General features: G+C 52.2%; 3 protein-coding genes across 3 annotated transcripts in view; all 3 read right to left on the bottom strand.

Annotated features, from left to right (window-relative positions):
* Positions 1-998: 998 nt before the first annotated feature.
* Positions 999-6,377, bottom strand: GLOTRDRAFT_133880 (uncharacterized protein; the record flags this gene model as incomplete). Its single annotated transcript, XM_007872855.1, has 11 exons — positions 999-1,058; positions 1,112-1,621; positions 1,675-2,130; positions 2,184-3,722; positions 3,775-4,275; positions 4,333-5,342; positions 5,393-5,500; positions 5,550-5,597; positions 5,649-6,047; positions 6,115-6,174; positions 6,236-6,377. The coding sequence occupies 11 exons, from the start codon at positions 6,375-6,377 to the stop codon at positions 999-1,001; spliced, it is 4,833 nt and encodes a 1,610-aa protein (XP_007871046.1).
* A 3,750-nt stretch (positions 6,378-10,127) lies between these two features.
* GLOTRDRAFT_133879 (uncharacterized protein) lies at positions 10,128-12,664 on the bottom strand (the record flags this gene model as incomplete). Its single annotated transcript, XM_007872854.1, has 10 exons — positions 10,128-10,283; positions 10,336-10,455; positions 10,507-11,058; positions 11,113-11,226; positions 11,283-11,432; positions 11,487-11,942; positions 11,996-12,124; positions 12,179-12,373; positions 12,449-12,532; positions 12,590-12,664. The coding sequence occupies 10 exons, from the start codon at positions 12,662-12,664 to the stop codon at positions 10,128-10,130; spliced, it is 2,031 nt and encodes a 676-aa protein (XP_007871045.1).
* Positions 12,665-14,010: 1,346 nt separating this feature from the next.
* GLOTRDRAFT_28074 (RnaseH-domain-containing protein) overlaps positions 14,011-14,482 on the bottom strand; it is a gene marked incomplete at both ends in the record, with an annotated part of 1,677 nt that continues 1,205 nt past the window's right edge. The window contains 2 exons of the mRNA XM_007872799.1: positions 14,011-14,112; positions 14,182-14,472. Coding sequence (XP_007870990.1) covers positions 14,011-14,112; positions 14,182-14,472 — 393 coding nt within the window. The remainder of the gene's footprint in view (positions 14,113-14,181; positions 14,473-14,482) is intronic.

The raw sequence follows: 14,482 nt of genomic DNA, 5'->3' as shown, positions 1-14,482 counted from the left end.
TCCATAAGCAGAAAAGCTGAGTTAACTGTCGCCGTATAAGCCTTGAAAAGATGATTCAAGACCTAGAAAAGGAACTGTAAGCGGTGACTTGGCTTAGTTTCACTTAAGTCTTTCATAATGTCTTAGCAACTAAAATAAGCACAATTAAGACCACATAAGGTTATAAGGCCTCGGCAAGACGTCTCCGCATTTTGCTGATGTAATCCTGCATAATTATGCAGGATTAGACATGATTAGACATAATTAGCTCAGGAGGGTTTCCCTGATGGTGCTGTAGAGTGGTCAAGGTGTTCATGACAGCGACATCTTCGGACATGGACCGACGCCCACTGGCATATAGCGGACAGAGCTGAACCATGCAGGTGAGTGATAGCAGGTCTTCGGTTGTTCCTCTACTCTCGAGCAAGAGAGATATCTCCGTATATTCGGCGAGAGAAATAGAGGCAAGTACGTGTTTGCGAAGTTCCAATCGACGCTGCTCAGGTTTGGCCGCGGCAGCAAAGCGGTCGCGTGGCGATAAGGATATCCATGTCAATAGCGGTAACGCCATCATAGATTTCATCGGACCGTTCGTCAAGGATTATCTTTCGAGCCTTGGAAGCGTAGTATGCAAATCTTCCCCAATCACTCGCACTCGGAGGCCTGGCCAGAACCTAACGGTTTCAGTAAGTAGGGGCCGCCCGTGACGATAACGAAGGTACTCACGAGTGTGCCGGCGTCGTCGTGACGGCTTATGTACTATAGGTGTGGAGATTTAGAACAATTAAAGAAATTAAAGAAATTAAATCGCGCAGGAGGAGGAGGAGTACGGGTGCAAGCAAGACGAGACGGCTTTCCTGGTCCTGAATTGACTAGGAAGGCCTGGTCTTGCATCCCAGACGTCCAGGTACGAATATGGCTCTAATTATAATATGCTAAGATACATTCAGATATCAAGGATCTCGGTAACATAAAGTTCGGGCACAGGTTCCGTCCATCAACTTCCCGGCGCTCTGTGCCTATAACCGGGACGTTGAAGGACCCGCTTGCCCTCTGCCATCTTCGTCGTCGTCGGTGTCCTGCGCGAATAGGTGAGCTACCAACTTTTGAACAGATAAAGCACTGGACTGACGGGAGCACACGCACGCCCTTTGAAACGACCCTTGCAGTTCGTCTGGTTGCAGCGGACACATGCTCGCTTCTTGCGCTTGCGCACGAGCATGCGCTGCCGTTCCGCGGTACTTGCACTGTCTGCGCGCACACGCTTTGTAGCATTACGCGGGTGAGTCGGGCTGCCCGGCGCATCGAGCGGTCGAGGAGCCGGCGGAGGTAAGTCCCCTTCGCCGTAATTGAAGTGTATCGCTGACTGTCTGATGGAGTGCGCGCCCAACAGTCGCCCCACGTCCCATTCGTCTGCGATGTCTTTGATGCCGTGAGCGCCTTGCCCCCCGCTGTCACTGCTGTCCTTGACTTGCTTCCTTAGTGGCACCGGGTGTGCTGCCTGTCGTCGCGGAACATTGGGCTTGTCAGCTTCGAGACGGGCTGAGATCTCTTGGTACGCGGCCTGATTGATTTGGATTGATTTCTTCTCATTGACATTCTCTCCCCATGTCTTCCAGTAGCTCTTCAAATGCTCCTTGAGCTATGGGTGGCGATGTTAGGCCACGAACATGTAGAATAGTACCATGAACTTACTTTGTAGAAGATAGTGGTCCCATTGGCATGCTTTGCCCATTCAACAGCAAGGAGATCCCACTGCGGCTCCTTCTGAGCCCCGAAGCAGCCGTGAACACCTGTAATCAGCAGCTTGAATAAGGCACGCTCGTTGCTAGTGTGTACGGGCAGTATAGCGATCCGGGCATTCTGCCGGAATGCAAGTTGCCGGTGGCGGATCTTCTGTTCGATGGCGAACTGGTGATGATATGGCAGCATCCCTAGTTCAAGGCGTTTGTAATCGGGGAGTGCCAGGATGCCAAAGACCTCGGTTGATGGTGCATAGAGGTCTCCGTTAACCCAGCCGCCCGGACCGAAATTGAGTGGGAGAGATTCGAACCGGCTTGATGTGATATCAAGCAATGCTGATATCCGATTCTTTACCCATATATCAAACGAACCTACATACGGCACACCCGTACGATTGAGTGTCCCGACCTTAATCAACAAATGTCAGAATTATTTACTCCAGGGACATGAAAAATCCGTACCTTCAAATTGTGATACAGTACATAGTCCCGAAGCAGCTGGAGGGCGAACTCAGGTGCAGCATTAAATGATCCAAACCATCGGATAATATTCTGATGTACACCACCTTCAATGGCATTTGTTCCACGGCAGCACTTGTACCGCATGAGACCGTACTTATCTCTCCCTCGGATGAAGTACAGCTGCACTCCTGGCGGGTCAGAGTAATAGCCTCTGCGGATATTCTCCAACACATTTCCTGAGGTGTCCCATGCCCTATCGTTAAATAACGGCTGCCCCGTGATTGAGTCTTTCAGTGGGCCAAACTTCTGCAGCACGTTGCGAACTCGTGGCAACAGTATTTCGGCAGGCGGGACGATTCGCTTCACTCGTTGGAAGAGCCATCGTGAATGGAATAACAGCATCTTATCCCATGTTGTATTTCGCCCCTCTAGGAAAGTCTCCATGATAGCCTTGTCTTCAGGATCGGGGATGAAGAAAGCATCACGAAGTGCACGAGAGAACGGTCTTCGCAGGCCGTGGTGAACAGAGATTTTGAACTCATGCATAACATGGAATATGTCCCCGAGTACGCGTCCCCGGAGAGTCTCCCAGGCGACGCCTAGTTCATCCGAAGCCAGAGCATCAGCACGAGTCTGAGCAGATGGATCACTAGCAGAAGTTTCGACAACTTGCTCAGATGTGTTCATGCCCTCAGTGCACATATCCCAATCTTCATGCACAAGGCTCTGGAAAGGCTGATAAGGATCGTCGGAGGTGTTGTCGTTTATCTCCTCGGACGCGTGATCTTCGACTAGAGCAGCGGAAATATTTTCAGTTGCTGAAGTCGTGACTGAATGTGTCGGCTGCGTCTCTGATGCCGCTCGAGTCCGCAAGTGCCGTTCCTTGCACAGCAAAGTGAATGGAGGCGACGGGAAGTCATAAAGTGGTTTATCCTCATTGCCTGGCAGCAGTTCCTTCGGGATAAGGTGGCCTGGAACAAGAACGGAGGTGATTATAACCACCACACGCTTCGGTGAAACATTGACACCATCAACCTTCTTTGGTCGATCAAGGGCAATATGTCCCTGTGCAACTGGGCGATGATCAGAGGCAACCAGCGTAACAAGTGTACCACCAGGTGTGCTTGCAGTAACTGGCTCGCCGTCATCTCGTGTCTCGAGAGCCTTGAAAACAGCCCAGCTGGCATATACATCCAGAGCTGCATACTGCTGCTGAGCTTCACTCATTACATCATTGTCCCAGTCCGTACTGACTCGGATTGTGTCGTCCTTTGGTAGGTGCTGCCGTAGAAGCACAGCGACAAGCTCGACAAGGCCAGTGGTTGCCTTGATCGAAGGATTACGGATCTTTGCCAGAGCACCTAGGTTCACAGCACCCCGAAATGGTGCATCGATAGTGGCCTGGAAGCCACAGTTCTCGAACAGTCGCTTTAAGTCAGCTGTGACTTTGACCCCTATCTTGAGCACCGAGGGAGAACGGAGGAATGCCAACAAAGCAGATGGCAGATATAAGCAGCCATTCCGCAGGCAAGACCTCAACTGGAAGTTGTATAATGAGCATTCAGGCATAGAGTAGAGGTGAACAACATACCCAAATAAGCAAGATGATCCCATTAAATGCCACCGATATTACTGCTACCCGACCTGATAAGCCACTGCTACGGTCAACACTCCATTCCATATCAACAGCAGTATAAAGCTTCGAGTTTGGGCCCATGTCGTCCATAATATCATTGAACCGTGTATTGATCTGATAAACAGAGGATAAGAGAATCACCTCCCAGTCAGGGGGAACGGACAGAGGTGCAAGTGTGGACAGATCCGCCACAGGAGTCACTCCTTCCCGCAAGGATGGAATGATCGCCTCCAGTGCAGCTTTATCGCTCCTCACATTGTCGGTAAAGACAAGCTGGACGGGTTCATGCCCATACATCTCGAGCGACCGCGTGGCCTCTCTGAGCGCAGGCATATATTCATTGTGGGCCTTCGAAGGTGTCATAACCATAGTTCGGACCTCATTGAATTCATTTGTGCAAGTATGAAGCGCCGTAAATACGGGAACTCCATTGACCTTGCCCAGGTGTTTCGGAACCTGGAATATGGTTCTTAAATTTCAAGATGATTTAACTATCAAGGAAGCCAAACATACCTGATGGCTATGGTCAATGACCAGGATCTTGCCCGAGAGCATGGCGGTATACTTGTCCATCTCCTTCGCATGTGAGTTGATGTACTGCACATAGAACTGGCGAAAGTAATTTGGTGATGGCGTGAATCCAGCATAACCGCTACGATCATCAAAAAGACCAAAGGGTTTAAATTTTGATAGATATGCCGTGAATGGAGTCTGAAGCCGCGCCAGAACAATTTCGAGGTATTGCTCATGCAGCTTCTCATATCGGCGCAGATGGTGAGTCCGTATCATGTCAGCGAATGGTGTCGGGCCCATGCCATGCTGGAATGAGGATCGCATCAAGGCAACAACACGGTCCGTAAGACCCCCGCGATACGTCAGATGGAAGTCAAAATGGCATGCGAGAGCACGGGGGAGTGCATTGATGATTGAGGGACTCCAGCTTGTGAACGTCCTCTTGCACTCTTCATGTCCGCATTGATATCGAAAACCTATCAAATAAATACACTGGTCTATATCCACGACACGACGTGGAGACCTCGGGAAGCCATGGCTGCGGAGGAAGACAATGTCGCCGCCGTACCGTCTGCGGCCAGCGGCTGCGCATGCGGGGCATGGGATCCGAGAAACAAGCAGGTGCGGAAGCCACACAAAGTAGCTTGGGCGGTAGAAATCCTGCGGCATGGGTTGATGCTTACGGTCGGCAGCAAAGAATGGAAATGGGGATCCCTCCGTGAAGGTCGCCCGGTCATAGCATGTTGGTCTCTTTGTGGGATTGCGCCGCATCTCGGACTGTATCTTCTCCCGCACGTCCGCGTAGTCCTCCAAGAGCCACGTTGGGATGGAGGATCTGGGTACGCGACCGTGTGACCCGTTTCGCGGCGTGTTTGCGAATCGCACACTGTCGCTCTCGTCGTCATCGGGCACAGGGATGAATTCATCCTCATCTATGCTACCGTCATCATTGGTGGGACCTAAAATATGCTCGAGATCTTCATCATCCTCCAAATCCCCATCAACCTCCTCTGTGAATAGCTTTAGTATGTGCAACCGAAGAGAGCACAGATTTACGTACCTGACCATTCCTCCCAACTGAAAGCCCCAGAGTCGGGGCTACTCTCGATACCCCAACTCGCCTCCTCCGCTATGTCTTGCACAGAATCTGACACATCTAGTCGCAATGCTGCGAAGACAACATCAATATAAGTTAATTGAGAGCAGCAGTCCCGTACGCAATGACTGTCGAGATTCGAGAGCAAACTGGCCATCACCACCAGTATCTAGTATATCATTAGCCTCGTAGAAACGTGTGATAATGCAGCATAACATACCATCACCAACTGCATCGATTTCTTGTAAGTCTCTGTGTAACCCCGTTGCACTCAAGGTTGTGGCGGGGAGTAGGCTTAAAGCCCTCACATCGTCCGAGATCGTGTGATCTGTTGCGACTCCGCTTGAGCTCGTAGCCGCACTCGCATTGGCCGTATCCGGCGGTATGTCCAACCGCGTGCCGGACTGTGCACTCGAGTGCACATCCAGTGGGGTCCCGCCGGGCTGCAGACCAGGCAATTCTGCCTGGGCCAAGGTTCCCTCCACTGACGCGCCGGGTGTTCGAGCCGCACTTGCTGATTCTGTCGCCGGGATGGGCACCACATCTGGTGCGGACTCTTCGGACGGAGGTGCTGGAGGTGCGGTGGACCGGGTCTCCGATGGCAGGTGGGCGTTATGGTCTGTGTAGTACACGGGAAGATGGCGTGAGTAAGTCTGAAGAATGGAATGATGGAAATCAAAGCTTACCCGGAACGCGCTGTTCGGTCTGTTTTTGGCTGCTCTGACCTGCTCCTTGGGTAGCTTGTGCTGGGAATAGAAGTATACTTCAGTAACCTGAAGTTTAGATAGCATCCATATGCAGACTTACCAGGTAGACGCCTTGTCGGAGGCTGTCCGTCCTTCCGAGGACGCCCAACGTTCTTCGCATTGGGCCCATTCTTGGATCCCTTGGGGCGTCCACGCTTACGAGGTGCGGGTGGTGCTGACTCTACAGGATCTGTCGGCTCCATTGTGGTAAGACTGTACCACAGGCTCGACAGGTAGACTGCCACGCTGACTGCCAGCGACTGGGGAAGACGGACTTACGCGAGCGAGACAAGGCCGGGGAAGGCCGAAATATTCAGATTCCGCACTATATTTCAAACTCAGTTATAGATGTATGTGTCCACGCCTATAGTATAACTGCCGTCGTGACGGCCTGAATTGCTCGATAGCATCGCTGACGTAATCTCGTCTTTTCATGTCGCTATCACTTTGCGGTCATATAATGAGCGAGTCCTCCAAGTCTTGCAAGCCATGTTATGGACGGTGAAACGATAACGCTGTCGCTGTTCTTCATGGCCGTCGAATATAGCCCTTCTTGTTTCACTTGCGGCAACGGCGGCGCCTTAACTTCTCGGACGATAATTATTCAACTCTCACTTACAGTCGCAATTTTATTCATCCGGGAAGGGAACACTACTGTCGAGATGCACCATGATGGGGACATCCGAACAGCTGTCTATAACCCGAGTATGGCTCTCTTGGGAGTGAACTCTCTCCAGCATAAGTTTGATTCTCATCTGACTCCGGTGCGTCATGTGTGAACATCCTGACATATAACGCTCCGTACACCCGGGCTCATCCAGGCGCTCTTGTTCTTGGATGAGTAGCCTCAGTCGACTTTCCACTCCTCCTCGCCTGCCCGCGTTATCGATAAACGCCAGAGTACTTTGTACTGTAAGTTCAGTTGCTCTGAAACGCACGAAGGACCTCGGCCTCGGTGCGGGTGATCGAGACACTCCAATGCTGCTGTTCCGCGCCGTCTATCGTCGCTTCATCTCCGGTGCTTCAAAGCTTGTCGAAAATTACCATGCATCCCCGCAACGGCCTTACTTAGCCTCTAACGCAGTGCGTCATATACGAACATCCCGAAATATACTGTTGCGCACAACATGACTCATCTATGCTGCCTTGTTCTGGCTGGGCGACTCTCCGACTGCTTGCCTCCTCGCGTATCGATAAACGCCAGAATGCCTTTTGCTATAGATGATTTTGCTCTGAAACGAAGGAAGGACCTCGGCCTCGGTACGGGTGACCGCGAAACTTCCCCCTGCACTGAGCGTTTCGCGTTGTCTTCCAAGCCTGGAGGTTGTCCGTTCTGACTTAGATCGCAGCGCCTGCATGGCTGTTCTCCACCGCCTCGTTATTGGAAAACCCTTCCGAGACTCGTCAAATCCTTCAGACCTCGGAGATGAGATAGGGATCGATGACATGGAACGTATAGCGCAGCGGGGAAGTTAAATGGTTGCTAGTACGAAGGCCGAGGCCTATCGAGCGTTTCAGAGCAAATACGTATTCGGTTTTCGCTGATCTGTGACACGGCAGAGACTGGGCATGGGTTAGAAATCACCTGACTCTTTCGAAGGCGACGTTCTCTTGCATCCGACCACAATGGGCCAGATATTCATCTCAGCAGCCGCACAACTCATCTGTCCGCCCTTGTTCCAGTACGGCCCCTCACCGAGCACTCCGCCGGCAGCAGATGACCGAAAATTCGCTACCTTCATCTCCGCGGCCTGGACGTTCATTGCGGCCTCCACGTCAAGCCCTACTCCTGCTTTTCCCGGTGTTCCATGGCGTCATGTCCTTGAAACGCCAGCATCGTCAGGTAAAGTTGGAAACTCGAAACATACAGAAAAGCTCCACCGATCGACATGCATGCATAGCATACTTGTTTCTGGTTTTGCATCTCAGGGCTGCGTCTAGCGGCTCTAGCGTCGATGTTCGATCGCAGCGGTCATATGGACGATACTAGCAGACCATATCACGAATGTCTCAGTAACACGAGGCAAGGTTAATCGTACGCACCCTCTCGCTTAAAGGATAATCGAGGACCCACAACGTCCGCGCTAATTGTTGCGCTAACACGTTGCTGAAGGGTATCAATATCAGTGCGCGAGTCAATCTGATGCGCCTCGCGGGTCGGCTAACGCGTATTTTCTGATGCTTTGAATCTCGAGGCGAGGGTGCGGGGCGGCGACCCGGATATCTCGGGCGGCCGTGTTTCCCTGAGGTCATCGCGGGGATCGCGATCTCCGCTCTGAACTGACCTTTTGAACGTCGACTTCGGGGAGCTGGTGCGCGAGAGGGGCGAGGCTGGGCACAAAATGAGGTATGGACAAGTATATTTCCGCGTCCTGGATGCGTCCGGAACTACTTACATGGGTCAACACATAGTCCGCACACGGAATGAGAGAGTGATGGCGGATTTCATTCCTGTGTCACGGTTACTCGCGAATCGCCTGCCATTGCTGGTCTCTCGTCACCTTACGTGTGGCGAGAAAGGAACATCGCGGCCTCCAGGCGCATCGGCCTCGCCTTATGCTTGCGCTTCTCTCCTCCGCGCAGTCCCTTGCCTCCGTCCAGCGCACGTCATACCTGATCCCCATATGACACAGTAGGGAAGAGGCTGACATTGATGTGCCTGGTGTAGATCTGTGCGGCGCAGTTTATGACGGCGGCGACAGCGTTCATGGCGAGCTCGCGCTTGTGCTATGCGCTTGCGGAGGATAATGAAATGCTTATGTGCGAGTGGCTTAGGGCTTTGGATGAGAATCAGGCGCTGACCAGGTCTGCATCGCGATACTGACCTCCTCGTAGTTCGACGATATCTCATCGTCTGTGTCTGTAGCAGTCAACTCAAGCTATGTCCAACCGATAGTGGTTCGCCGCTTCGGGCCCGAGTCGTGAGTCTGTACCACTTTCAGCAACGTGGCAGAACGACGACGTAACCTCTCAGGTTTTACCGACGAGGGCCGTTCTCCCGTGGCCGGGCTCGTAGCATACTAACGTTCCCAGTGCCCTTTCATCCGGCCCTCTCGTCAAGTCCTGGCCATTCCACCAGTCCCCTTCTCTAAGTTCTGAGCATTCAATTTTGTCCTCATCATCCTGCCTACCTCATATCCCGTGGACTCAATAAACATTAACTAAGCCTGTCCTCGCCATCGGTGTTGTCATGCTCATTGTGGCGTTCACGTGGCTCTACATTGGTCGATCCATGTTTGTGGGTCTTGTGAGAACGGTCGAGCGGGAGACCTTTGATGAGGGCGATGACCAGCTCTTGCGAGTTATATGGGTGGCGCATCTATGACTAGTACTTGTATTATGCCGGTCGACCGTGCATGGTTGAGGGCTATATAAGCTTACAGTAGGCCCATATCTTTTCCGCGGTAAACCGAGACATCGATTAGCCGGGATGTCAGGGGTCTTTACCTTCATCTTTTGAATTCGTTCTCAACGGTCAGAATATCGCCGACCGAACGGTCTTTCTCTCCGGATGCACCGTGCGGCGTGCCTTATCAGATGGGGAACAGAGTCATAAAAACCGATCCTACCCCCAGCGGTCCTGCCTCCTGTCATCCCTCAGATGGCTCAGGCGCTTGCCGACACCAGTTGTCTCCGGTCTCATCTTATAATTACTCATTGCAACAGAAGCGCGATTCGAGATCTTTGGATGCATGAATTGTGAGGTTTGTACCTCTATTGTATATGACAGGCTGATGCTCTCATGGGTATCGAACACGACGGCGAAGTCACATAACGATGTTTCCATTGCAGTCAGAACCCTCAAATTGGACGGTCGTAAGCCACCCTAAAGTTGTGGCGGATACGAATACTATTATGCTCAGAGTCCGCGCCGTATCCATTGACCTCTCGCCACCCCCGATGCCTCTCTCAACAGCCGATCTCCCCGTCGACGATGAAACATCCTTCTCTCCTCACCGGTCCACGAATACTCCCGTAAAGTGGTTCCCCCTTTGCTCTATGCTCGTCAAGATAATGTTCTCCATCGGCGTCGGTTCACGGTCGCACTCGCACACTCCAGACTGGTCGGATGGATGCCCTAGTTGCTGGCATACAGTTCGTCTCTGGGCCTATCACCAGGTGAGCAAGCCGACCGGTCCAGAAATATACGATATAGCTCACATCGCTTTCCCTACACCAACGCCCAAAATGTCGAGCAATCATCCGCGCCAAGTCCCGGACTCTGATCGTATCGTTGGTTTCGTTTAGATTGACGCGTATGGCCTGTCCGTGTTGTCGGTACTAACGATCGGTAAGCAACTATTTCTGCTATCGCGAGAGGACGAGACGTACTTTGAATTCGAGGACACAAGGCTGGTATTCGCCTTCGTATCTTTGCAACATTATGTCGTTTCGACGTCCCCACCCCTCCATGCTGTCTCCATCGAGCACATCGACGGACACGCCTTTAAATACACAACGGTGTCGAATGGACTTGTCTCTGACACCAATCGAGATGATTCCTTCAATCTTTCGCGGTCGTTTCCGTTGTTTCGGTGTTGGGGCTCGGACCGGCACAAGCGACTCTGGCCTCTCTGCCGTCGACTGCGGCGGACGATAAAAGCGAAAGATGCCCTGTCGGCCACGGGAAGTGGATTTACCCCATGACGATGGTGCAGCAACTGATTGCGGGAAAGCTGAGACGCTCTCCCGTGGCTCTTTGGCTTGTTGTTCCGAAAATTCGGTGAGTTCATTAGATGAGCTCCCGGGAGCCGTCGATTGACTCATTTCAGGTGTCAATGGCTGGAACTCCGGGAGTTGACTATAGGCCGCATGTGTATGACGAGAAGACCCTATCCCCTGTGCCGGCCATACTTGGTTTGGATCCGTTACCGCCGCATACAACTGACGGAACGCTAGTCAGTACCTCGGGGACAACGCACGTAAGTCAGCTCGTACCTCCTCCGCCTCGTATAAAGGCTGTCGAAGCGAGGTAGTGAGATGTGGTGGCCACTTTCTGATAGGGATATACGACAAATCCTCCGGGGCTTGTCGTGCCTCCGGTATGTAGATCTAGAAGACACAGAATGAACACGCAAGGTTAGAAACTTGTGTAGGTGCGCTCGCACCTGATCCTCTCCATTATTCCATGTGCCTCCGAGGCCCGCATCTGTGAACACGACGTGGTCGACGTTTTGCGTATCCTGCAAATCGATGTTGTATGGGTACGCGACAGCTGTGTCTTCGCTGTGTACGAAGCTTCCCAGGTTCCCGTGGAACTAGGACGACGTGAGGCTCAGATCTGAAGGTAGACTGCGAGTGAGAGCTCGTACCTGATTATCGATCTCCACGTATGGAAATGCTAGCGACTCTCCGGTTTGTACCTCTCCCCACCCTTCCATAGGCGTGATTTGTGAAGCAGAGAACATTGGCGATGTACTCCCGCCGTCTTCGCCAGGCGTCACCATTGATATGGGAGTATCATACGCCTCAATTGACTCTAGTGCCCCGGTGCGGATCCCGTCCTGTGGCTGACAATATTCCATTGGCTGAGCTGTTGACGATAATGGTGACCCAGTCAGGTCGCAGTAGCTGGCGTACGTCGACTCGGGGGTGGCATACACCTGGACCGCTTCCGATGCTCCATGACAGGTGGATGATATTGGCAGATCATACATCGATGTTTGATGTGTCGATGGGAGTGAGGTGGTGCGGTCACCAGACGCAGGGGAGGTCGGCAGTGTGGGGCCGGTAGATGTGGCAGTGGATAGGCATGGCTCCTCAGATATCTATCCGAGCTTCAATATTGATACATTGTACCAGAATAGGTGTGTACTCATACCTTCGCTTCTTCCCACTCACCAAGCGCACCGGTCAACGTCGAGTAGGGTGCAGCCGTCACACCACTGGAGGCGACAGCGGTAGGCAAGCGCTCAACGTATATGTAGATAGGTTGTTGTTGCTCATCAGTCTGTCCAAGCATTGGGTACACATCCCTTGCCACCAGGTGAGTAAACCCTCGTACCTTCCCCACAACCCGTTCTACTAATGCGTCGGCCAACGTAGAGTCCTCAGATATCTCTGCACCCTGAAGTCTCGGCCACTCTTGGCGGCAGGCGAGGGCATCCCAGTCTTGGCCTTCCAAGTCGTAGTGGGATGTGGCACCGGTTGAAGACCCGACAAAAGTAGGCGTGCCGGATGCCTCGGGGTGCGTGGTGTACTGAGATATCGAGTCAGTCGTTTTGCGTAGATACTGGCGCGCAGGGTAGCATGTCTGTAATATATAAATTCGTACCGCGTCCTGATGGGTGCTCGAGCCACACGTGCTATTTACGGGCTCCTGTTGGTTGCGGGTGGCATGGATATGGGTTAGTAGTGGCTGAGAGATGAATGAACGTAAGAGGGCAGGATATCAAGAGGATCACGGTCCACTTACAGCTTCCATCGTATTATATCCCATATCTCGAGAGTAAGTCCAAGCACCGTCGACACAGTTGTCACCGTGTAGCATGGTGGGGTACGGCAGAGAATCATAACTACATGGTCGGCGTAAAGCCAACATAGCGATTGCTGGAGAAGTTAACTGGGCAGATTGCAGTGGATGGGGACAAAGGAAGTGATAGTTGAAAGCAAGGAAGATGCCGAGGAGAGGACTTTCGCAGGGTGGCGACTTGGACGAAATAATCGAATATCTCGGATCTACGCCAAATCCTGACAGCGTACAATTTGACCTTGTTCTATATCCATATGTATCAGCGACATAGTTACTCAATGGTAGTCCCAGGGGGAGTGATAACTGATTTCATGTCGCGTGCTACGGGATAAGAACCCATTCACCTCAGGGTAAGCGAGTACGGCTGCTTCTCCCTTCAGCTAAATCAATAAATTACTTAGATCTTGAAAATGGGAGGACAAGGGCAATTCTCGCTGAGGGCGTTGAAACAGGCCGTCTGTCCTTGGAAAATCGGATCACCGCCAGAGGTCATGCTGTGTGGCACCCAGATCCTTGCCTCCCTCACGGATTAGTCCCCTCGAGTTAGCGCCCTTGACAATGCGCGTATGTTTTACCGGTTCGTATGTTTCACCGGTTCTTGGTAACATACGAGATAATCCCTATTTCGCAATGAAGCCCTACCTGTGCTGCATTGCACATAACTGCCCCACGAGCTGCTATTACCGTACATGGCAGGTAGAGACCTATATATAGATATATTGAACTCCGTGGTAAACCAAGCATCGATCAGCCGGGATGTCTGGGGTCTTTCCAACGCTACGCGACGGCCGAGCGAAGAATGCTATGTTCATCATCGAACGACTCAAAATATCAAACCCTTGTAAGTCGCACTAAAACTGTTGCTGACGCTGACACCGTCCTATTTACATTGCTATCCCTCCTTTCTACACCATCTCTATCTTCTTTCTTCGTCTCTCCACCACCGATACCTTTTTCTTTTTTTTTTTGGACAAGTAATATGATTAAGTAGCTACCGACAATAGGTCCAGCTCTACTTAGTCTACTATAGCAAACGGTAATACCGTTTGGTCCGAGGGAAAATGCATTTACGCACGACCCCCGGTGGGTACCGGGGAGTGTAGGGCTCGATGGAACGCTTGGAGCTTCCGTTGAGTGGGAGTCCGCGGCGCCCTAATACCTACTAAAACCTCAGGGCGGGCTGCCCAGAATTGATCAAGTTGGTCTGTATTTGCGAGGACGGGCGTCCAGGTCCGAACTACCTTTTTGACTTCCTTCTCAGAGCGTTTCAGTTTACAGGCGACGACGTGATCAGTGCTAAGGCGACGGTTTATTGCTCTGGACCAACGTGAGGCAATAGCTTTGGGGGGATGGGTTCATTGTTGGATAACGCGTTCGCACCTAAGGACCCATAGGAGGTAGATGGCTTCGGATACTAAGATTTGAAGAAGCCGGGAGGCCCCGGGGTGGGGTTTCGTGAGTGGGGGCTCATGGTCGATAGTGGAGTCGGAATCAGAATCTTGGTCGTCATGGTGCAGGGTGTCGCGCAGTGGCACTGCAAGTTTGCCACAGCTCAGCAAGGCCCCAAAATTAAGGGCTGGCCAAGGGCCAAAGGAGTCTGGCCATAGGTCTTGGGTAAGCATCCAGACTCGGGCTGGTGTTAGACATTCAAGCAGTATGTGATCTAGGTTGTCGGAGCAGTCCTCACAGGTAGGGCATATGGCACGGGTTTCGTAGCCCGCGATGGGGAGCCAGTAGTCCCCGATCTTGTGCGCTCTTTGAATGGCCTTGTAGAGAAATTGTCTGACTAGTGGTCGCAGGTTTAGGTTGCGGCAAGAGTTCCACAACTGGGGTGCT

Source organism: Gloeophyllum trabeum (assembly GCF_000344685.1).
Source record: "Gloeophyllum trabeum ATCC 11539 unplaced genomic scaffold GLOTRscaffold_00020, whole genome shotgun sequence".
NCBI classification, from domain to species: Eukaryota; Fungi; Basidiomycota; class Agaricomycetes; order Gloeophyllales; family Gloeophyllaceae; genus Gloeophyllum; species Gloeophyllum trabeum.
This window is presented reverse-complemented; position numbering and strand designations above follow the sequence as displayed.